The sequence below is a fragment of the Tachypleus tridentatus genome, chromosome 10 (assembly GCF_004210375.1).
Source record: "Tachypleus tridentatus isolate NWPU-2018 chromosome 10, ASM421037v1, whole genome shotgun sequence".
Classification (NCBI taxonomy): Eukaryota; Metazoa; Arthropoda; class Merostomata; order Xiphosura; family Limulidae; genus Tachypleus; species Tachypleus tridentatus.
The window spans coordinates 85,536,208-85,561,508 of record NC_134834.1 but is presented as its reverse complement, the minus strand read 5'-3'; the positions used below and the strand labels follow the sequence as shown (position 1 = coordinate 85,561,508).

General features: G+C 35.7%; 1 protein-coding gene across 8 annotated transcripts in view; it reads left to right on the top strand.

Moving 5' to 3' along the window:
• The window catches only part of LOC143229781 (homeobox protein OTX2-like), a 91,611-nt gene that overhangs the window by 51,724 nt on the left and 14,586 nt on the right, over positions 1-25,301 (top strand). For 4 of the 8 annotated variants that reach the window (XM_076462553.1, XM_076462549.1, XM_076462551.1 and 1 more), the window contains 3 exons: positions 1,024-1,305; positions 20,041-20,133; positions 22,349-22,417. In XM_076462553.1, coding sequence (XP_076318668.1) covers positions 1,212-1,305; positions 20,041-20,133; positions 22,349-22,417 — 256 coding nt within the window. In that variant the 5' untranslated portion in view covers positions 1,024-1,211. Of the gene's footprint in view, positions 1-715; positions 893-1,023; positions 1,306-1,789; positions 1,942-1,961; positions 2,125-20,040; positions 20,134-22,348; positions 22,418-25,301 lie in introns of those variants that run through there. The other 4 variants (XM_076462548.1, XM_076462554.1, XM_076462555.1 and 1 more) reach the window with 4 other exon arrangements.

Here is a 25,301-nt window from a genome sequence, read left to right as displayed (position 1 = left end):
TAAAAATAAATTATCTTTCAAAAATATCAGCATGTTATTAGAATAAATAATCCATGAACTAAATTTGAGGAATTCGCTCGCTCTACACTATTTTCCATTTTTAATCTGTTCGATTGTGTAATACGTTTTAGTTAGTAAGAGGTATTGGCAACAGTGAGGAAGTTTGTTTATCGTAGATCATATCGAGAAAACTAAATCAGCCATGGAAACGACACTCCTACAGTCCAGTTATTAACAGTTGGAAAACGTATCATTTGCAAACCACTAGTCATTTTTTGTAATTAATGCTCTATTTGCGAAGACTTGTACATCCTTATCACCTTTTACCAATTCACTTAAAATGACAAATTGTAATAATTTGTGGTACCCGCGTCTTACATTGTGGTCACATTCGAAAGTGGTTGCAAATTTGATAGCCTCTTAAGTTTGGTCTGCCCCGTTTCACCACTCGCTGTGACTTACGTATATAGGAACATTTATAGTATACAAATTGTGTCAGGATATACTATTCTGCATAGCCCCACCTTATATTTGGGTTGCGTGTGATGGAGAAATTGACCAATCAAAGGACAGAAAAACTCAATGTTCCGCCTTCCAGCAGCCATCTGTTAGTGTCTGAAGTTCGTGATTGGCGTGTCACTTTTAGTGTTGCCCTGTAAGGCGGGGCACCTGCTGAGCACATGCAACACACTTTCATTTCGCAGAACAAGTTTCTGCTAGGTGACGGACAAGCCCTACTCCCGTGTGGCAACAGTGGCAGTGATAAAACTGATGAGTTTGAGGGTGGGTGTATGATCTTAGTCTGATCTGTCCATTAGGTGGCGTGACCCCGTGCTCTTTAGTAGAGGAATCTGTTGTAAAATCTGGAGAGTGTTAAATTATTTTACCAGGGGTAAGTTTATAGAAATACAATTCCACTGTACGTTTTCAACAAGGAAAATATGAACTTTGTTTATAGAAAACACGAACAAACTCAGCATGTTTTTTTTTTTCTTTTGTGTGTGTGTGTGTGTGTGTGTCCAGGTACTTGAAAGGAAGCAGAGACGGGACCAACAACGTATTCCTCCGGCTTGGCAGACGTGGTGTCGCCCGTGGAGTTGAGTGTCAGCTGTTGTCAACACCCTTACACCGGCACCGTGGCGTTCCAACCGGCAAACTCCTCGTGTTCTCCTTTCTCTACAGCAGCCTGCCAGACCACGGTCTCGTCCGGTATGGCTTATCTCAAGTCTCCACCTTACCCAGTGAACGGCATCGGGCTGCCTTCCCCAGGAGTTGACCTTCTTCATCCTACCATCGGCTATCCTGGTAAGCCGCTTAACGTGCACTTCTTTTCTCTTTTCCTCAATGATAGCTTACTTAGCAAGCTAGGCGGTTCCAAGCTAAGCTGGCTCGGCGGCTTCTTCCAAACTCGCGCCATGCGCAGGCATGTATGGTCGGGATTCGGACGTTAGTAAAGCCGATTACGCGTCGGTCCTGATTTGACGGATGTTATGAGCTTAGCAAAGAGTAATTGTAACAACGTGGTAATCTAATACGTCATGAATGAGAAGAGGAATTAGGGTAAACACAATATTTGAATTAAACACTGAGCCTTTAATCCTACTTGATTTTTTTAAAGCTTAACGATGACGTACTATTTGGTGAACGTATCTCAGAACAGTGATCACAGAAATCCTCTGGCTCATTGGTCCAATGCTTAAGTCCATATAGATACTGTTTCGTTATTTATTGAAGGAAAATTCTATATAAGGTGAAGTATTCCATTCATTTTCACACCCGGACAGAGGGGCACACTTCACATCTTCTGTGGCTATTATTTAACACGTTGATTTCCAATATTGTGTAACAAATAGTAATATTTCTACTCCAATCAATGTTTTGAACCAAATATTAATTGTATATACCGTTCATGTGGATCGGTTAAGCATTATATAACGACAGGTTAGTGTCCCGTGTTATGACATTTGGTCGCTTATGCACCATGTTCATAGATAGCTCTATATTTACGGATTTTACAAATGCGATACGAAAGGTGATGTTTATAGCCTCATACCAGGCTGGGTGTCACGAAAATAGGGCAAGGGTTTTTCTAGGAAAGGAACGCGTGGACCTTTATCTCAACAGGTATGTCAGTTGGTTAATTAGTAGACCCGAGGCCCAACAAGGTAAGTGAAGCATGCGCATTATTTACTCTTAAACTTTTTTCTACGGTATTTTAGACGTGTAATTGCTGGTATCCCAGATTTGTATAGCGGTAATTATTAACTTGTTTCTTCGTGTGCTCAACATTTCTGATATTTAAACTGTATAACAGGTTATTGTGTGTTACAGACTTGGTAATCTTGACGTGTTGTCTAATCTCTAAATACATCTTTTAAGTAGTTAATACTACTTGTAGATAAGGCTTTAGCTCAGTTGCAAGAATAACAGTAGTATGACCAATGGTATGTAGTTTTACCATCTCAAATAGCAATATAAGCCAATGATATTTAGTTTTGTTATCTGTTTTAGAGCCGCATTGGTCAGATCGCATGTACTTTAGATTAATTGCAGCACGAAGAATGTTAAATACTGTAGGCAGGGATTATTTTACTCCTGCGTGTGTATCAATGCGGTTCTGCTAGGTCATACACTTTAGAGATATGATTCAAAATCAAGTTTGCATTAAGCCGTTGCAGATCAACTGTGTATCAGCAGAAGGCTCGAATGATTACGAACATTCTGATTCTATTGTTTCTGTGTACTTGTGTGTTTGTAACGGACTATAAATTCCATATTTCAATACCAACTTAACATTTACCAATGATAAAAACTATGATAAAGTCGTATGCCAAGAAGACTTTTAGTTACGCCTAACCAGAAGTTAACACTCATTGAAACTTGTATTCCCCTCAACAAGACAGAAAAGAAAACATAGTGACAGATTCAATGAGATGTAATGTGCTTTTCCAAAGTCATCAGCATGTTTCTCAAATATCAACTGATAAACGACCAAAACAATCTGATTTCGTTGAGTCATTCGTATCGATAATGCTTATTTAGCTCATCAAAATATCGAGAAAATATAGATGTCCGTGTAAATAACTTGGTAACACTGTATGAACGAAATAATTATCTTTTGACCAACACTGCGTCAAAGTTCTGTAATTTTTACTTGTTGCGCAAATACATACAACTTTTCATTTCACCCTCACTACAGGCTCTCAACTAGCTCTCCTCTCTTGTATCCGACCATCAAACCGAGCAAAATAACTATTCCTACATGAGTTTGTTTGTTTGTAGTTTGAAGCAGTGACCGACACAATCTGTACTCTGCCCACCACGGGTATCGAAATCCGGTTTCTAACGGTATATGTCCATAAACATTTCGCTGTGCTACAGTGGGGCTCCTACATGGGGATCTTAAACCACTAATGTTATATCATTGACTTTTTTCCGTATTGTATTTGTAATTCAGATTTTTTTCTGTCTTTGATATCGTGTATTTCATTAAACTTAATTGTGTGTATATTCACTCGAGACACAACAGCAGGCCTAGTTGTGTTTAACGTTTACTTGAGTGATTTTACTGGTCGGCAACCAGCAGAAATTAGAATTAAGATTGAAACTTTAAAGGATAAATCTAGTAGGAAAATCGTAGTTCAGTGTTACGCCTGCAAAATGGGATGTTTAAACACGTAACTGGGTGATAGCGTCTTCCTCTTAATAAGACTAGAATTGTTCAGCCATCCCCCCACCTGATAAGCCATAGCTTCAAGGTGGTATTAACATTCACGTTTATAGCATTCTTTTTGGAGAAGCTGAATAAGTTCATTGTACTTATGAGCATATGCACTATAAAAATTAAACCTTTCTGTACTTTATTAACAGGAGATTTTGTAGACAATGACACTAATTGTAGTTGAAATATAGGTGCGAATGTAAAGTGTTAATAAATCAAGTCTAACTGTGATGAAATTCCGCCAGTGGGACAGCGGATTTACAATGCTAAAATCAGAGGTTCGATTCACCTCGGTCTTACATAGCAAATAGCCAGGTGTGGCTTTGCTATAAGAAAACGCACACATAAATTGATGAAAAGCTAATATAATAATTTTTTCATAAGGAAGTTAATGATAGAACGAATTGGACGTATGTATCTTAAAAGTAGTTTCTAGCAATATGGTTAAGTTATATACGCTATACCTTATCCACTGGGGGATACGGATGGATAATAAATCCGACTTTCAGCAAGTCTCCGGATCGAATCCTGGCTATTACCAACGGAGAAATAGTCATTCACGAGCTTGCCTGAAGACGGCAATAGATTGGCAGTCGATACGTAAGATAGTGTTAGTTAATAACTATTATTTAGTCATGAAAAAGGTATTTAATTTTAATTATATACAGGCGATCGTATAGAGTACTAACCATACTTGAGGAAGGACATACATTATGCTAATATAATAATACACGGTCAGGTAAACATTTATAAGTATAACGAAGTGATTTACTTTCGGGGGAACATACTACCGTTTCGACAAAACGTGCTGCCGAAACGGTAGTAGCCACGACAACGAATTATAGCCAGTATTTCAGCACATTTTACGGGAGATAAGGATTTGGATGAAATCGCGGTTTTATTTATATCTAGAATTCAGATGAACATATTACAAGGTTGTGTAAGAAATAAACAGAAAATATCGTATGTAATAGTAAGTCAAATAATCACAGTAAGTGGAACAGACTGTCGGAAGTCTTGATATTAATGACTGAATCAGTTTTTCTAATATTAAGTGTTTTGGCACTTTATTTCATTCACTATGTCATTTACTGATCGTGTTCGAAAACACTGTTCACTACTAATAAACTTAACGTACTTCAAAACATTCCTGGTCAGACATGACCGACCAGGTGGTTAGGAACGCTTGACTCGTAATCTGAGGGTCGTGGGTTCGAATTCTCGTCAAACCAAACGTGTTCACCCTTTAAGCCGTGGAAGCGTTGTAAAGTTACCGTCAATCCCACTATTCGTTGGTAAAGGAGTAGCCAAAAAGATGGCGGTGGGTGGTGATGACTAGCAGCTTTCCTTCTAGTCTTACAATGCTAAATTAGGGACGGCTAGCGCAGATAGCCCTTGAGTAGCTTTGCGCGAAATTCAAAACAAACAAACAGTCAAAACATTCCATCTCTGGTACGTAGTAGCTGAAAAACTACGCGTATAAATACGTATCAATTATAAATGACATTTCTTATGGAAGAACGTTACGCTTTACTTTATTTATATACGACTCTCGAGTTCACTTTTGTAAAGTTTAACCAGAAAATCACGTTTCTCTGTGACACGTCTATGGTGTTGTGTAAGCTTTAAACTGTGGCTAATTAATAAGGATTCTGGCTTGAACACTCGGTTTCTCTACACTACAGAGAACAGTTTACGTTCCAGTAATTCGTCTGGTCATATTTACGGTATAACCGACAAGGCAGGACCCAACTATTGTACTCACGGTTGGCTACGATTTTCCAACTATCCAGTTAAATGCACGCGCACGGCTGAACACGTGGGAAATGGACACGGAGAGGGTATTTTTCTGTAACGTTAAACTTTGGCTGGACAATGGCTATTTTCTCCCACACCTGCCCCAAATACAGCCCTGGATTATACAAACTATTCACAACGACCTTTCTCTGCATACATTCAATGTCACGCCTGCATTTATATATTTGCTTTCTTGTCGTCGGTACTCCCGCGTGCGGCCTGCCCCTCCTGCAGGAGAGGTTAATTTAAATGAAAATCGCTTGGCTGAGTTGATGAAGAGTTGGCACACCACATGAGGTTAGTGTGAAAAACTGTTGTCATAAACATCATACCGTTTTCCTTTTAATTGTCATGTAAAGTGTGCATGGATTGTGCCGTTTCTCCGAGTATGAATGTCCGATTTTGAATTTCACATAAATACGTTTGTTTTGTAATCTATTGCAATTCTTTAGTATGCCACAAAAACGTTTAGCAAATATCAAAATCTGTAATGTTTTAGTTTTTACAGATAAAAACTCAAACTAGAATAATATTTTAACAATGTGCTACGCAAAACTACTCGGGACGGAAGGGGATACCTGCGCTATCCGCCCCTAATTTAGCAGTATAAGACTAGAAAGAAGGCAGCTAATCAGCACCACTCACCGCCAATTCTTAGACAACTTTTTATTTATAAAAAAAAAACAACCAAAAAAACATTACATTATTAGACCATCACAGCTGAAGGGTAAGCATGTTCAGTGATAGTATTTGAGCCCGCGATCCAAATATTTCGAGTCGAATGTTCTAAACACCAGTTCTTTCCAAGTCGTATGTCATGCAGATTATAAATAAGGCATTTCTAGTTTCTGTTAATCACTTCTCGGACACCACGACTTGCAACATGTCTGATCTTTATTTTAAAGACCTAATTATTAGTTGTGTCTATGATTCCACAGAAATATTTTTTAAGATGTATGTATAAAAAATGAGCCATCATGCGCGCGCTTGAACTGATGAGACAGATATATAACTAACAGTTCGACTGTTCCCGCTAAACGTATGGGTAAGGCTGAAAAATTTGTAAATCTGTTAAGATGAAAAAATAAAGGTTTTAATATTGTAGCAAAACTGTGTAACATTTCCATCTTGGCACAATATCAAGTATTGTTTATCACAAATGAGGAATATCGATATCCTGAGCCCTTTTGGAAGGAAAGCCTATGGTTTCCGAAACCTCTCAAGCTAGTAGGTTTCTGGTCTACTAGCATTTCGAATCCTTAATACGTTTTGACTATTATAAATGAATTGTGGTTATCACTGTAAATCGTATGTGTTATAGGTTTTCCTAAAACGTTTCTTTAACATCGAAAGTTTGCACGCATTTCTTTTTTGTTTGATTTTGCGTCTCATAGCAGAATTTAGCGTGCACTATCCCTTCGGTAACGTTTCAGCCATTGTTCTAATTTCCCAGGACTTTTATACATTTTAGCGTAATATTAAAATGAGGAAAGGAAAGACGTGTTAATTCAACTACGGATTATAGATTAAATAGTTTTATCATTGTGTTGGGTATGCCTTTTACAAGCCGGCGAAGGATGATTATAATAAATAGTATAGGCCTGACACTAGTGTGTTATGACAAGTATAGTTTTCAAACGTTATATTGTTTTCGAAACACTAGGCACTTTTACGCACTAAAATGCAGATAAATTCATTCTTTTCGACTCGTGCAAGAAAATGTTTAAATTCATTTCTATTAAGTTTTGGCTAAAGTGAGGTCAGATAACCAATGAAAAGCAAGAGAGGCTCGTCATTAGTCAGGTGATTAGGGCGCTCGACTCGTAATCCGAGGGTTGCGGGTTCGAATCCTCCCCCACCAAAGATGTTCGCCCTTTCAGCCGTGAAGACGTTATAATGTGACGGTCAATCTCACTTTTCGTTGGTAAAAGAGTAGCCCAAGGGCGGTGATGATTAGCTGCCTTCTCTCTTGTCTTAAACTGAAAAGTAGGGAAGGCTAGCGCAGATAGCCCTCGTGTAGCTTTTCGCGAAATTCAAAAACAAACAGAAAAGAAATCTTCCTTGAAGTTGACTTATTTATTGACGCTGTTGTGTTCATTCAGTGGTTCATTTATTTTGCGTGAACCACTTATACTAGTATCACATTGCAGAGTCTATCTTATGTTTTGACTATAGGGGACTATACCGTCCTATATTTAATGATGCAGTTCACGCTTGTGTTATATGGGTCCAACATTAGACGACCAGCAACACAATAAGGACTTAGCACTGGGACGTGAAGTTCAGGTTACGTATATATATACCTTGTTGTTAATGGCCATTAGCGTTACATGAAAAAGGTTTTACATCTAAAGACAGAATCTATGTAGAGATTATTAAAATAGTTGCGGGGTGAAGGAAGATGCAGGTGCCCCCTAGCCAATAGTAAGGCAAGGTTTTTTTCTTGTTTATTAAACATTTTCAATTAAGTACCCCTAAACTACAGTGTGATATACAGATCATACAGAAACGAATTAAACCCTTTAATTTTGTTCGATAAGTTAAAAGAATGTTTTTTGTTTTTAAATAAAATCTAGAATAATGTTCTAGATTGAAATGTTCCCTTCCGAACGTCTTTGTCAATGAATGTTGACCAAACCTGTGGTCAAGAGTTGTACTTGTGTGTGTGATAGACCTACTTCAGAGGGTTGTTATATAAATTGGCGTCTCGTTCTACACCGGAAACGACTTTACTCAGAAACCAGCAAACACGACAGTGTTCTCTTGAAGCTTCAGGCGGAAATGAATTAGTTGATTGAGACGTTAGAGCTGGCCTGTAGAAAACGTGTGAAAAAAGCGTGGATTTCTAGGGCTGATCACAGTGAGCAACCCTCCAACCCACCCCCTCTAAACAAGGAACGCCCATATAAACCGGCAAATCGCTTCGTATGAATTGAGCTAAAAGGATCTGTCGGCCTTACCTGCAACTATACGTCTATATTTCTCTCGAACGTGGAATATTTGAGGCTCACATTTATAGATGTGCTTTCGAATTCAATCACCTAACACATAGAGTCAGTTTTCGGAGGAAGAAGGCGGGTTGGTTGCTTTTATGCTGTTACAGAGAAAAACAGACATTTACACAGCAAGGTCTGAGACCGTCTGAGAATTGAAGCAAATACAATGGTTGAGTTAAATCCGTAAATAAATAGTTCTCTCTTATATAGAGCTTCATATGTGTATAGTAACCAGTCAGTTAACCAGCATTTTTGGTTAGATGTGTCCAAGATAACCCCACAACTATATTTTTTCTTAAGTACTGTGGTTAACGTTTCTTCTAAGAATCTTTACGGAATTGTATCACGAAATCGTTTCATTTGTTTTCAAAGATTCTAAAGCACTCTTATCTCATTAATTATATAAATGCATTTTTTATTCTCAAGGCACGCGTAAGATATTCTTGGAATTACATACTTAACTGCCAGTCTTAAGAATTTGTATTGAAAAACGAATGTGGGTATTATTTTGTCTTAAAACCTCTTTTGACAAATATAATCTAATTGGGTTTTGCAGATAGGTTTTACTTTCAGCGTAACCATACGTTGTGTAATAGTTAATGCAACATAAAATCATTATAAAATCACAACGTTGAACTAAAAACAAATCAGTTGCTCCATGTCAGGTCCAATATAGTAAATACGATATAAACCTAACGAAGAGCAGTCTCTAAACAGATTTATTTCTGTTCTTCAGTGTCGTGTTTTTATTACATTAATCTTTTAACTTTGTGCTGATTGCAGTTCGTAAGATGTATGGCCAGGTGGCGTTTAACTCGTAATTCGAGAGTCGCTGGTTCGAATCCCAGTCACACCAAAACATGCTCGCCCTTTCATCCGTGGGGGCGTTATAAAGCGGAGGTCAATCCCATTATTCGTTGGTAAAAGAGTAGCCCAAGAGTTGATGGTGGGTAGTGATGACTAGCTGCCTTCCCTCTGGTATTACACTGCGAAATTAGGAACGGCTAGCAGCAAATAGCCCTTGAGCAGCTTTTCGCGAAATTCAAAACAAACAAACAAACTCATAAGATTATAGTTCTTTATACTTTTCAGTTTGATTCTACTTTGCCAATGCTTTATCTAAAATCGCACGTGACTTTTCATGAGACAAGAAAAATCTAAAGGTGTCTTTAACGTTAATTGTTATATACACTAAATTACAATTAGGTATAAATATTGATTGTGGGTATACGACATTACTTTATTCTGTGTCAATGACATGAAAATGTCTTTACTTGCTGCTCCACGTTTAAGTTTATGGAGATTGTTCTGTTCAGTTCAGGAACATGGTCACCCTTTCTGCGACAAATACAGGGTGTTCGGAAAGTCACTGTGCAGTTTTGAAAGCAGCGATAACAACATTCATACAGTTTATTTCAACCCAGCAACTGATAACAATGTTTAGAAACAAAATAAGAAGGATCCAGGTCTGTATTGATGCCAACAGGGGTCACTATCAACATTGTTTATAATTGTCATTCATATTTACCTCCTGTATTCTATATTGAAACAAGTCTGTTAATTAATATATAAGTGCACAGTGACTTTCCGAACACCCTGTACTTTTCACTTGCAAGAAAAGTCTGCTTTACGAACTACATAATTGTCAAGTGCAGTCATCAAGTGGTAATATTGAATCTCTTGTTTAATTACTTTAGTTCATCGTTAAATTGACTGAAGATGAAATTTATCCTCTTGCTTGAGAAAAGGTGTTTCAGGTTCATCAAAGCCTCCGCCATCAAAACTTTGTTAAACAACTGCGACACCTATAGGTTTACTACGACAGTATTATTTCAAGCAGATCTTTATAAGTTGCATCTCTTCAAATAAACCAATTTTTATACTTGCTTTAAACAAAAAAAAAAACAACAACTCTTAAAATCCAGTTAAAATATCATTAAATACGTCAATAAGTAGTTATTTATACTACAGTTGGATGAAAAGTAGTGCTACGGTGAAATAACCCAAACTTGGAGGGCGCCATCTGATGGGATTGTGTCGAAAGTGGGTTTACAAACAAAAGCCGATCCATATTCCCTTTCAATATACGTGCACTGTAATTAAAAAGTGGATTTGCATGGTTCCGTTGTTTATAAAACATTGGGATGAAGTTGCAGTTTCGCAAACCATTCACCCTTGACCTTGTGTTTTACCAGAAACAAAGATGGTTATTTGGACAAATAAGATTTCTTGCTCAAGAAACGGGATCTTAAGATAAACATTAGAATTGAAAACGAAGGCCTTCTTATGGCCTTCGGCCGACATAAACTAATAATTACTTGTACAAAAAATCGGGCATCTTGATGGGGTGTTGCCACTACCCCTAGATCCACCCCTGTTCTTCAATTTCTTTTTTATTTGATGAAAAATTCGTGGAAAGTGAAAGGAAAACAACACCTAAAATTTTAGAGATAACGTTTTTTTAGCGTCAAGGTTTCTTTGCTTTGTAATTAAGCACAAAATTACACAATGTGTCATCCGTGCTCTCCCCACCACGGTTATCGAAGCCCGGTTTCTGGCTGCGTGAGTCCGGAGGCGTGCCGCTGTGCCATTGAGGGGCAATGTCAAGGATTGCGAGAGGTTAATATTGCCTAACACTACATACATTCATCACTTCGAATTCTTTGTGAACCAAATTTCTTTAATAATTTTGTGTATTAACTATAAGGAAGACACTGCCGTATTGTGACAGAAATTACTGCATCGGTTATCCATGTCAGTGTTTACGGGTTCAAGATATAAAACATAAGAAAGCTTTTCAAATATATAATACTTTTGGCTGTATACAATAACTTCAGCACAAATATATCAGCTCTTGGAATGGTTTCCAAAGATTGTTATTAAGGTACATTATAAACAGTGCAATAAGCGCGCCAGTAACTGTTTGAAACCAACCAATAGTCTCGTTTCAGTCATTTTATAATTATTGGTTTACTTAATAGAGATCTTTATCCATATTCTTAAAACTTTGTATGTAGTTAAGTTCAAAGCTTCAAAAGGAGATATCTCTGTTGAGCTCATCACGGGTATCAAAGCGGGTATTTTTAGCTTTATAAGCCTTTGTACTTACCGATGTGCCTCGAGGGGGGGTGATCCGTAAGTGAAACATTCTTAACACATTTGAATGTTTGTGTTTCAATGGGCTATTCGTGCTCTGCCCACCACAGGTATCGAAACCAGGTTTCTAGCTTTCAAAGTCCGGAGACACACCGCTGTGCCGCTGGGAGGTTATTTTTGAATAAAGCAATGTTTAATTCTCTTTCAATGACTAAACTGTCTTTCCATTAATTAATGCAATCATAAGCACAGGTACCTAACTGGGTGGTTCACGAGCCATCACACTTTGGATATTTGTTCAGGAAATTTTCTCACTTCGTTCGCTAATCATTTCTTTCTCACACTTGCACTCCTCTCATGAAAACAAAACAAAATATTAACCTATATTAAGAAAGAGGTAAAAATATTAACAACTGAACTGAGTTCAATAATAACGAATCCAAGGACAAAAATTCTAAAAGTTGTTTTGGTGAAGTCATCACCACTTTTTTGATTAGTGCTTAACTTACTATGCACTTGTTTCGACCAGTAGTGAAGGTTTGTGTTCGGCTGTCTTATTAACAATTTGTCTGTCACATGCGTAACCTAATTTTTCATCACATAATAGCTTTTATGATGATTATTGGCTTGTTGCTATATTTAGATGTGCGCATACACAGCAGACATGTTGTATTTCTGATAAATTAATGTGCGTATAAAAGTTTATTAGCGTAGCAACTGTCGACCGTGTATCGAATTTTGGTGTTCGTATCTGATTGAGTGATCTATATACTCATTATGGTTGCTACGAAGCACTACTTCTATAAAATATGCCTAAATATCCCAAATCTCAAACCAGCCACAGACATTCTAGCAAGGTGGGCTGAAAGTGAAGTGTCATACGTAACAACTGTAATACGTGTTACATGTTACTCACTATTCTTGCAATGCCTATAATTGAATAATACGAGACCAGGCTTTGTGGCTGTGTATTACTTAAGACATGCTGTAATTTTAGGAAGTTTTAGCCTTTTCCTAGAATATTTAAAAATATTCAAAGTGCTGTGAACATCTTGATTTATTGGAATGGAACTATAGGCACAGTAGACATTGTGTAGTGGATTCCAGAATTTTAATGGACCACAACTGTTTGAAGAGCGTATCGAAACCTGAAACTTCATCCCCGTTTGATTAAACAGGCAGTTACGTTTCAATAAACTTCTCAAACATGTTTTTAATGTCTACTTATAGCTTTTAAACAACCGATTAAATAAAGTCTTGATACAGGATTTCTATTCATTTCCTTCGCCCTCTACGGAATTGTTCATCATTTCTATATTAGAATAAGATAAACTAAACGATTGTTTCGTCATCCAATATTCAATATGTTTAACGAATTTATATCTGATGTACTATTTACTAACTTCTCTAATAATAAAGAATACATAAAATATGGCTTGTAATAAGTGGTAAATAAGGTTTGGCATAAGAATTTTGAAAACGTGATTGGATAAAATGGACACTTTTGTTGAAATATACCTATTATAGGTACTTCCACATTCGTTACGGGTTGTTTGATAAAGAGTGTCAGTCATAAAATTTTTAGGCATTATAAGATAAGTACCACTCCACATTCATATTAACTATATTATTTTATAAAGGTATTTGCATCTATACTTATAGTGTCCACCTATTTTCACTAATACGTCTATATTCGTATCTCAACGAGAAAAGTTAGGATAAGAAATGATCTAAAACAGGTGAATGTTTAGATTTTTCATCTTTTGAAACTCCCTAATGTTAGGCTTAATGCGCAGATTACCCCAGTGTTAGGTTGAATACGTAGATTAACAATCTACAAAGCAAAAAAGTATTATACTTTAGAATTATTACATATTCAAAGATTGCCGTAAATGGTTCAATAAAAACAGAAACTAAAATCTTATGTAGTCCCTAAACGAAGTTTGAGAAAACGTAGTGGGTTCTGAAATTATAAGACTGATGGTGAGCACATTTTTCCAACAGTTTAATGTATCAAATTGTTAGTGTTAAAATATCGATATAGGGCCCTCATACAATACTGATATTAAATACATTTTTCCAAAATATTTATGCGCTAAACTGTTAGTGAGTGACAAGATTCGTAATAGTAATAACGCGCGGTTTGGTTCTTCACACCGAATGTGCAGTTTGTTTATAAACTTGTTACTTTTAGTGTTGTGATAGGCAAACACACGGAGTGACTCTATATGACACAGTTTGTGGATCCTCACTCTCAGCAAACGGTACGAAAGTAATTCGGTAATTTGAGGGTTATCAGTAAATAAGAGTTATAAGTCATTTCCTCTGTATCACTTTAGTTTACGGAGAGTCGGATCTGCCATCGCCTTAGGTGGTGATATATTTGTCCAGTGGTGGACTTGAACATCTAGTGTGGCGATAATAGTCTTCTGAATAGTTCTTAATTAATTTGCGTGTGTTAAGGGATCAGTATATTAGTTTATAAGCGATTGACTTTACTCGTAGCTTTAGCCCTTGAGGAAACGAGATCCAACAATACAGAGAGGGTGTTGTCATACTTGAAAATAAGGCATTCGACAACGAATGACATTTGTAAATAGATAGTAAAAATCAACAAACGCATGGAATCACAGATTCGCTTGCAAACACATGGGTGGTTTGTTTTTAGCAGAAGAAGAGGTCGTCTACTGTTTTTTTTTTTCAGTGTAATCCTTCTTTATCAGAATACTTTATCTCTTCTGCTCGGATTTCAGATGAAACACTTCTGTCACACATTAGTGCAATGAATATAAAGGGAACTCTACTTGAAAATCATTATTACTTCCAAAATTATCTATAAATAAGCAAAATAATGAAGCTTGGCAAATTACATTTCCCCGATTAAAGACTGACAATTTTCTTGAAAGATTCTTTATATGTGTTGCTATGATCAGTCATATTGGAAGAGCTGGTGATGGTTGCAATGATAGAGTAGAATGGGCAACATTTATTTTCTTCTCAAAATAAACAACAAAATTCTATTTTTTGATATCTCGTTGAGTTATTAAAATCCGCCATTTTGGCCTCTAATGCGTATTTTTTGTTCGCCCTCTGTCGGTAAAAACATACTTTTGATAAGGCTTAGTGGTGATCAAAAGAGGGCACTATTAGTGTTCCTTTTTCTTCGTTGTTTGAGATGTGCGCAAAAACATGATTTGTAAAATTTCAGTTATCAGTATATAATATTAAAAACTCCTCGGTAGGGAAAGCGGTAAATTTTTGGATTTACAAGGTTAAAACCAGGGGTTTGATTCCCCTCGGTGGACACAACAGATAACCCGATGTCGCTTTGCTTTAACAAAAACACACATACATATATAATATTAACAACTTTGGAAAGTACAAAAGTCTTTTAGACTAGTATATATATATATATATAGGAGAACACTTAGTGATGACAAGCGTAACATAACGAAACACACTGGATTACATTTGAGTTCCTATAGTGAAATCCATTGTACAGGTAAGCATTGGTATACTAAAATACAACAAGGTCTGCAATATTTAAAGTACACACGGTGTATATAAAATGCATTTTATGAAACGTAGGTTTAACTGTTTGGCGATACGTCTTAGATAGTTTGTTATTTTCGTCATTGTGCTTGTTAACACTGTACATTTGAGCAACTTAAAAAAGCTTTGTTAAGTGAAAAGAGTATGTTAAACGTTCTTATTTACTAAAGTACGTGCCATCAGAGTAAACTTGCTTATTTCAAAAATAATTTTTTACCGTTGTATAAAATAAACCATAAAACATTTGTTACAATGTATACAACATCAATTTTGAGCACAAATGTGAATATTATTGGGCCTAGTAAATCACTGATGTTTTATAGGCTATTCTATAAATGCGGATACTATCATATCTAGGAAATCACTGATATTCTATAGGCTTGTCTTTAAATCTGAATACTGTTAGGACAAGTAAATGATTAATGTTCTATAGGTTTGTAACTGCGGATACTGCCAGATTAAATGACTAATGCTCTATAGGTTTGTCTATAAATGTGGATACCGTCATATCTAGTAAATCACTGTTATTACATAGGCTGGTCTGGTTGTTATTGCGTTCGGTAGTGGATTTCAGAAAAAAACAACTAATGTTAAAATTGGTGTTAACTGTTGGCTAACACCAAGAACCGGTAATTTATTAGTGCTGTGAAATGTATGTTTAGCGTCTGTGCTACCAAGAGAGGAGAGAACCCAAACGAGTAAACAGTGTGAACGCCCGTTACTGCCATCCGTTGTCAAGACTGGAAACGGGTGCAAAAGGGACGGGAACCTATTCGCCCTGTGTCACCATCCGCTGTTACTCAAGTTGTTTTAATCCTGTATTTGTATTACTATCATTATTATTAAATATTCAAGTACCAAGGTGGCCTGCTAGAAGGCTAGTTCAGGATGGTGAGCGAACATGGCCGCTAGCAATGGAAGAGGATTAATATATAATGGGCGCCACAGGACCGCGGACAAAGGTTAGTCTGAAGGGATACGAAGTTGTGATGATGGAACATTTGTGAGGTTACGTGACCTAAGCATTCGCAAACAGTAAAAGACGGTTAAAAAAAAAAAGCTGGCATTCAATGCCGGCTGCATGGAATAAGAACCTTTGATCGGTACAATTGGCAGTCACATGACAGCCAGGGTGTTAAGACACGGTAGGACTACAAAAAACGCACACCTGCACTTTTAACTAAGGAAGGATTTGGCATCCCACGTTTTCTCCACTCGCATCTTCTAGGCCTGTCTGTTCGGGAATTAGACTAATCCAGTTTTGGAAAGTCAGTTTGAAAAGACCAGAAAGATTGGATTATCTCTTTTCTATGTCCAGCTTAACAGTCTTTTGTGTTTTCTTTAGGTATGTTTTTAAGAGAAAATGAAATACAAGGAATCATTTTTTTAACGTCTCCGAATAAGTTTAAAATTCTACGTTGCTCTTTGTAGCGTGTAAGTGATGGAATGGACAAAAAAGATGTTTTTGGCAAGCAGAAGGTCAGTTCAAATCTAAACGTCAAATCTTCAACTGCTACTCGATTTCTCTAGCGTGAGAGATTCTCAGGTAACATTTGTACTACGTTAATAGCATGTAACTGAACATTGGTTTTCTAAGAGAAAATTCAAATTAACCAATACGATATACAAATTATAGCAGTTGAAAAGTTTGAGAAGCTATTATTACGTTGATGAACATATAGATTGATATAATAAATGTATAGGATTATGTTAGCTATGTTGCTGCTTGCTCGTGTAAGAACTCTTATTTAAGAAGCTAATTCTGATAGCTTCGTTTTCTATACCGACCTTTGAAATTTACTTTAGTATCTTATACGTACATCCATAGGTCCGACATGGCCAAACGCGTTAAGGCGTTCAACTCCTAATCCGCGATTCGTGGGTTCGAACCCCAGTCGCGCCAAGCATGATCGCCTTTTCAGCCGTGAGGGCGTTATAATGTTAAGGTCAATCACACTATTCGTTGATAAAAGAGTAGCCCAAGAATTGGCGGCGGGTGATGATGACTAGCTGCTTTCCCTCTAGTTTTACACTGCTAAATTAGGGACGACTAGCGCAGATAGCCCTGGTGTAGCTTTGCGCGAAATTCCGAAGAACAAGAAAATTATACACATCTGTAATATCATATGTTTTAATCTATTTTGTTTAGTTAATGATATACATTTCCTACTTTTGAATAATGTAGTGATATGTGAAACGAAAATCAAGTTCGCTGTTACTGATGTCCGAGATTTGTTTATTCATGGTTTTTATCGTGTTATAGCTGGAAAGTTTTTGTTCAGCGTGTTATAATAACTTTTGATGCATTGTTTGTGTTACATTTGATCCCAGGATACGGTTTTTCTTATGTTTTGAATTTTGTGCAAAGCTACACGAGTTCTATCTGTGCTAACCGCTTCTAATTTATTAATGAAAGACTAAAAGGAAGGCAGTTAGTCATCATCACCCACCGCCAACTTTTGAGCTATTCTTCTACCAACAAAAAATGAAATTCACCGCATATTATAACTTCCTTAAAGAGCGAACATGTTTGAGACGGGGATTCGAACCCGCGACTCTCAGCTTACGAGTTAAGCCCTAAACACTGGGCCCTGCTGGGTCCTTTTCTTTATCCACAATGGGTATCGAAAACCGGTTTCTAACGTTGTAAGCCCAAAGATAAACCGTTGTGCCACTGGTGACCCCAGAATTCGGTTACTGACCCTTTTGCAATTGCGGCATGTTAAAATGATCAAAGACCGAAATGAAATGTTATTTCGGTGTCTATGCGAATTGTGTGTTTAGAATTATTTCAGTTTCTGATCTATTGTTTATATAGTTTTACACAAATATGCTAAAAATTGTCCCACTTTTTTCACTTTTTGAATATTTTACGTTTTGTAGTTTAATAAAAGTAATTTGCAGAAACACTGGATTATTTTCTGTTTTTAAAATAAATGTAACATCCTCAAAACCCCCGAAATGGTAAAATATAAAAATTACTTAGATGTTTTTTCATATAGTAATATTGTTTCCTATAGATTGCTCCCAGTTGCACAGCGATATGTCTGCGGATTCCCACCGTTAGAAACCGGTAGAGGTAGCCCTTGTAGAACTTTTTGCTTGATTCCAATCCACCAATCGAACACTTCGATACAATTTATATAATAAGATGAAAAATTATTCACAATATTTTTAAAAATATGACTCATTAAACTTCTAGGAAGAGCCGTTTCTTCATCTTGTAATTTGTCTGAGTTGTACAGATGAAAAGAGATACATCCAGTAAATATAGAATTATCAAAAGTGACCAAATTAACCACGAAAGTTGTTTCATTGGGGTTTGGAAACGGCAGGTTAATCCAAGATGATGTATCGACGTCAAATTATTCTTCATAGTAGGAGTTTGAAGTGTATGTACATGTGATATTCGAGCATAATTTGTTGAGATTATTTTTGTTGGTCTTTATATGAATATCTACAATGGGATTATAACTCAGGCGAAACACCGATAATAAAGGGAAGCATAACGTATTTATATGGATTTCCTAGCATTCGACATTTGTTTCCCTTTCTTACTTATCGATAAACAGGCTCTGGAATCTGCTACACGCGAGAGTGAACGATATGAGCTAACACTAACTACATAAAGTATGCAGTGTTATGTCACTTACATAAAGTATGCAGTGTTATGTCACTTACATAAAGTATGCAGTGTTATGTCACTTACATAAAGTATGCAGTGTTATGTCACTTACATAAAGTATGCAGTGTTATGTCACTTACATAAAGTATGCAGTGTTATGTCACTTCTGCGAATGCTGCTCCTAATACGATGCTTATTTTTTATTGGATTCTGATAGTCTCTTCTCGACTGTTTGTCATAGTTTTGAATTATTCATGTCCCCCAGTGGCACAGCTATATGTTTGTGGACTCACCTTGCTAGAAACTGGGTTCCGATACCCGTAATGAGCACATGTGCTTCATTCCAAACAAAATTATTCACATTTTCTAAAGTTATCTATAATTAATGAAAATTGGAAGTTTCTTAATATTTTATTTTAAATAATATAAATAGTTTACTGTAAAATATTTCATAGTTAAACGTTCTATTAATACTTTATGAACTTAGAGGCGTACAACATTTTAAATGAATTTTTAATTTGAGGCATAGAATATAAAAGTTAACTCCGCTATATCAAGGGATCCATGACTTCTTTGGATATTTCTGAACATATGTTTTAAATTACTTATGCATTTGTCCTGGGTGGCTCACCGATAAGCGTAAGGGCTTATAATGTTAAAATCTGGGTTTAGATACTCAAGGGTACTTCAAAAATAGCCCACTGCATAGCTTTGCAATTAAAACAAACAAACGAAAAATTTTTGTATCAGGTTACACGAGGTGTATGACTTTATGCGCTACAAGATAATTAATGAAAATCTACACAAAAAGTATAAACAGAGGTTGCAATTACACTGTCTACTAGTGGGCTTGTCTCCGTGTTTTACTTTGAAAATGAGTAATTTCACCTATTTTCTTTTACACTGACATAAATATAAAATTACACAATATAAGGCAATTTGTGAACCTTATTGATAGTGAACGGTATAAAAACAAGTCAATAAGTTAGTTATGGTTAGAAATTGGAGAATTAACTATTATGAATGATATATTACTACAAGAACCTATATCAACAAAATCGATGTCAGCCTAGCTGTTTATATCCTATTGTTTCGGGTTTCTGAGGAAACTACAGAGTAGTTATTAAACTTCACATATACTTTTTTATTATATATTTTTTATACATAACATGTTAAGTTTTGGAGTATAAATAATGCTTGATAATTCAGTTCTACACAAATAAAGCTATAGTTTTTATTCTTTGTGTTTCTAGATCGGATCGGTAGCAATGCGCATTCTAATTCCTGGCCAAAGCTGCCTGATGGTCGACATTATGATGTTGAAGGTGTGGGATCCTACATTATTGGTAAGACCTTAAAGTTAAAACTCTTCGATTTTAATTACTTGGATCAAGAATAGAAAACTAAAACTTAATAAAAAATGTATAGCTAAAATCTTAAGTTTTAAAATTAATACGATCTTATTGTTTTTGTATTTTCTCTAATTCTATAAATTTGTCACCAAGGGCTAAATACTTCTGAAATTTGGTGTAATGCACTTAAGTGATGTATTGCTACAGGGCAGCAGTTCTTTTTTTATTTCTTTAGATTTCAACAGTTGTTTCTGTTTCTTGTGATGTATTCGGTTGGTTGACACACTTAATCAAGTATCTGTCTTTCCATTTTCAACTTTAACTTTCGATTTATTTGGTACAGTATCTGTTACGAACCGATTAACTTCGTAGATTATATCGTACAACTTCGATACAGATTATCTGACAGCGTTTGTTCGATTTATGTCCGTATATATACACTCTGTACGGTAGGTAATTGTCTAAAATATTTCGCAATGAAACATTTATAATTATCTTCTGCGTTGCTTGAGACGTAGTCTTATAGTAAACAAACTCATTCACATTGTATTTCTAATACACGTGTTTCATTAAGAAACAAATTATCTCCAATGTGTGAATCTGGCAACATGAAATTTTGTCGTTCAAACTATGTTTGCTTTCATGTATGTGATACAACTATATTAAATTACCGCAGAGAGCCTCTTCTTCTAGTAAACGCTTGCTAAATAATTATTAATAAAGGTGTCACAAGACAGATATTTGACTATACACCAAATGTCATTAAGTTGTTCATGTTAACATTCCAGTTGATTCCTGAAAAAATTAAGGTGTTATTAAACATAATTATATCTATTCTTTGACAGATTGTTTATGCAGAATATTCATGATGACATTTTGTAGAATGGACGGTAACTGCCTGTTGTGGAGACACAACGATGTACAAAGTTTTATAATTATACCTTATCTAACATAGAATTTTCTCTCATTTATTTACCTCCCGGAAGCTCTTTGCTTTCTTCTTCCTACATTTTTATCACCATTTTTTGTAAATACCAGCTCCTATTATGGCATTCATTTATATACCTTTTATTCCCTTTCACACACGCGATCAAAGCCGACGAAAATATTTTATAAGTGTTTGAATTTCTTTCCTTCCGAATTTGCGATACCAGACGATGATCAATAGGCATATTTTACATTCATTTAATAAAAAAATTCGAAATCGCTCATCTTTTTCTGTGAATCTTATTGACTTTACGAGTATAAAGCTTTACAAATCTCGTGTATCTTACTGCCCTCTTATGAAGAATAATTTGAAAAAAGCAAATGATATAAACAGGAGTTTGGTAGAACTCCTTAATTTACCCTTAGGAATAAAAATCAGTAAAGGCAGGTTACTTTGTTTTTATTTGTCTGATGCTTTATCATTATAAATAGCTGTTTAGCATATTAAAACTCGGTAAACTAATTGACGGTAATTATGGTTCGGGATTTAATGACTTTTTTCTAAGATGGAAAAGGGGTTCATTTGTTTTTACTTATGCACTTTCTTGTGAAAACGATGTACTTTATTTTTCTTTATCAAATAGAGGTTTAAAGCCCTAAATATGAGCAGGTTTCTAGCAGTTTGTTTGTTTATTTTAGTTTTGTTTATTTCATCAAGCGGAATGTTCGTGTTTAAGGACTTAATACCAAAATTGGTGGTGTATACAGATTGATCAAATTTCATGGATTTCACGAAATAAGAGAAATCAGGGACATTTTTGTATCTAACATAGGAATGCACAGTTATAAATAAGCTAATTTCTTAAGTATTTTGTTACTTCCACTCACTAAAAATGACTTTCACACCAAAGATTCTTTCGATTTCTCTAATTCCGCCATATCCATCAAATTTGAGCAATTGTATACATCACCAGTTTTGATGTAGAGTTTTTATTTTTTGTTCATGCGAGTTTGCTGTCGTCTCCTGTGGTATACTTAGAATTGTTTAAAGATGTACTGAAAATACAGCGACATCTGGAGGAAAAGTAATGTTGGAAATCACGTTCTTTAACTATTATGTCGGACTGATTGGAGTAGATGTCAAAAATTTGTTTGTTTGTTTGAATTAAGCACAAAGCTACACAATGGGCTATCTGTGCTAGAGTAGATGTCAATCAGTAGTAATAAAAGTTTAACTGCTGACAAACAATGACGTGTACAAACCAATATCTTCACCTCTCAGGTCGGATGTCGTGCCCACCTGTGGAACGGTTTCCGGACGTTTCAGATGTTACTATTTATCAAACTTCAGGTAAAACACGAATTTAAAAATCAGCTCACTGTTTTGGAACTCTTTTTATAAACTCGTATTGGTGAACAGGGTATTCTATTTGCTATTCTAAATTTATTTTGCTTTTCTCCCCATTTTACTTTACTCTTATTTATGTTATTTGTTTGCTAACCTACGCCTAGTTCCTTAAGTACTAATATTTAACGAAAGGTTAATAAAACAACTACATATGGAAATAAAAAGTATATAACCCAATGCTTAGATCATTGTCTAAACCTGGTGTAAAATAACCTAATAAATGTTTTATTGTTTAAGTGCTTGTTATTGTAGAAAGAGCAGTTTTTGTTTAGGTTGTTATTGACCAAGAATTGCTTGATAGACATTATTTCATTGTTTTCATGTTTTAGAGACTTACACAGGCCTAATAAAATGTATATACGGTAGGACAATAGTCGTTCTGAGTGCAGATATGCAAAATAGCATATAAAATTTAAGGTAATATCCGCAACTTGCCCTAAATTATCTTATTTTATAGCTTTATAAATATAATCATTCAATAATAACATTGCTGGGTACACTGGGTCAAATATTTTTATCTTTATTGTAATACGCATGACCAGTGACGAGTACCAAGCGAAAGCTGATTTTCATAACTTAGGCCTAGTCGCAAAGCTGTACTTTCCGAAATTTTTAAATACTAAAGCACAAAATATTGGATGAAAAGATAAAAAAAAACGTAGTTTATTTTTTTTTACTACCAATCTATTTAGTATAAACTGAAACTATTATGTGACGTAGGACTAGGAAATTAAGAAAATGTTACAGGAGTAGAAGCTTAAATGAAAAATTGTGAGAAGTAATTCACGTACCATGTAATTTGTACCGTAGTTAAATTACTGTAGTGCCCCTAGTGAAGTTTTGAAACAAGCTAGAGTTATAGTATAACTATGCTTCTTTTAAGTTATTCCTGGTTATCATGTATTGGGTGACAGAAGAAAAATGGAAACAACTATAAGAGCAAGTGTCAAATAGCCAATTTATATTTTGAAATACGGCAAATATATTACGCAATATTAATCGAGTCCGTATTTATTACTATTATTGGCTAAACTAAGCACAGAATTTATGAAACTTAGTAAATTCAATCATTCATGGACATTCTTCATGAAAAGTGAAAAAGGTGGGGATAGTGGCTTTTTTTGTTTGTTCATAATTAAATGCAAAGCTAAACAATGGGCTATCTGTGATGTGCTCAACGTGGGTGTTATAATCCGGTTTGTAGCGTTGTAACACTGCAGACATACTACTATGCGACTCTGGGGGCAGATAAGGATGACAATCCACATTTTAACATCTGAAAAATATTCATTTTAACCAGTTTTTGTTTAGAATATGTTGTTTTGCGCTGTAACAACAATAACCATTCGGACACCAATAGCAAAGAGAACTTTCATGCGAAAAGAAATGTTAAAAAAAAAGTAGTTTAATTGTTATGTATATATGAACAAGAAAATACCCTAAAACACCTGCAAACCATTAGTTTCATTAAGCAAATAGCTTCCGTAATAATACCTTTGTTCTTCTTAGTGTTCCAGTGTGGCCCGGCATGGTCAAATGGTTAGGGAGCTCAATTCATAATCTGTGGACCGCGGGTTCGAATCCCCGCCACACCAAACATGGTCGCCCTTTCAACAGTGGGGACGTTATAAAGTTACAATCAATCCCACTATTTGTTGGTAAAAGAGTAGCCCTAACGTTGTCAAACCTTTTGCCTGTTTGAATGTCTAATGTCGAGTGCACATGAACTGGATATTGTGGTTCAGTCATCTTGTACTTAATACTAGGAACCCAAATATGACAACGATCATTTGTTTGTTCCTTTTATCACACTCTTTCGGAAATTTCCTAAAGTGGTCCAACTCGGCGAGGGATGTTACCTTGTAGAATAAATTGGGTCTGACGCTCCTATCGTGGCAAAGTTATGAGTTTTTTGATAATGATAAAAACACTTCCATCTTGGTAAATATATTTATTCTTCTCGTTCCGTTTCGTCTTTCTCTTGATCACACACACGGTAAGTCTACGGATTTACAACGCAAAAATCAGGGGTTTGATTCCCCTCGGTGGGCTCAGCAGATAGCCCAATGTGGCTTTGCTATAATAAAACACACATTCTTGATCACACACACGTCGATATTTGTTTATTTTATACGCAATTCTATTTTACTATACAGAAAAATATAAAAGTTTCTCACCTTTTCTGTATTACTGTATTCTATTTACTTACTGTATTTTACACGAAGCCGTATTGATGTTGGTCAATATTTCAATAAAATAAATCAGTTCTGCGTTTTCCACGTAGATGATCAAGTTCTAATTGGATTACTAGTAGACGGCGGTGATATGTATGGCAGTTCCCCCTGTCTTTTCATTCGTTGTTTGTATCATAAAAAGACTGGCATATGGTGACGTGCAGCTGCAGCACTGGTAGATAATCGCTACTCTTTTACGCAGCTAAATGGTATTTATTTTCATATATTGTGAATGTTTAGATACACTGTAAAACCAAGCGTGCCTCGTAACTCGAGGTAATGCGAACAAAGAGAAACGAAACAGACAACAGAGCTACAAAACGAATTAAGAAAATGTTTTCAGAAAACTTACTGTTCGCAGTAACTTCCATTAAGAATCCAGACTTTGTTATTCGTTCTAACATGATTCTGTAATTTTCCCCTTTATTCCAATATTTTTTTATACTGTATTTATGACGGAGTTAATTTCTTATTTCCCAGTTAGCATAGCATGATCAAAGCCCAGCCCCTTAATGATGGTTAGCGTATGACTAAAGACACCCTATTTTTTATTTCATTATAGAAATTTGTGAGTTAAAAGTAATGAAGAATTT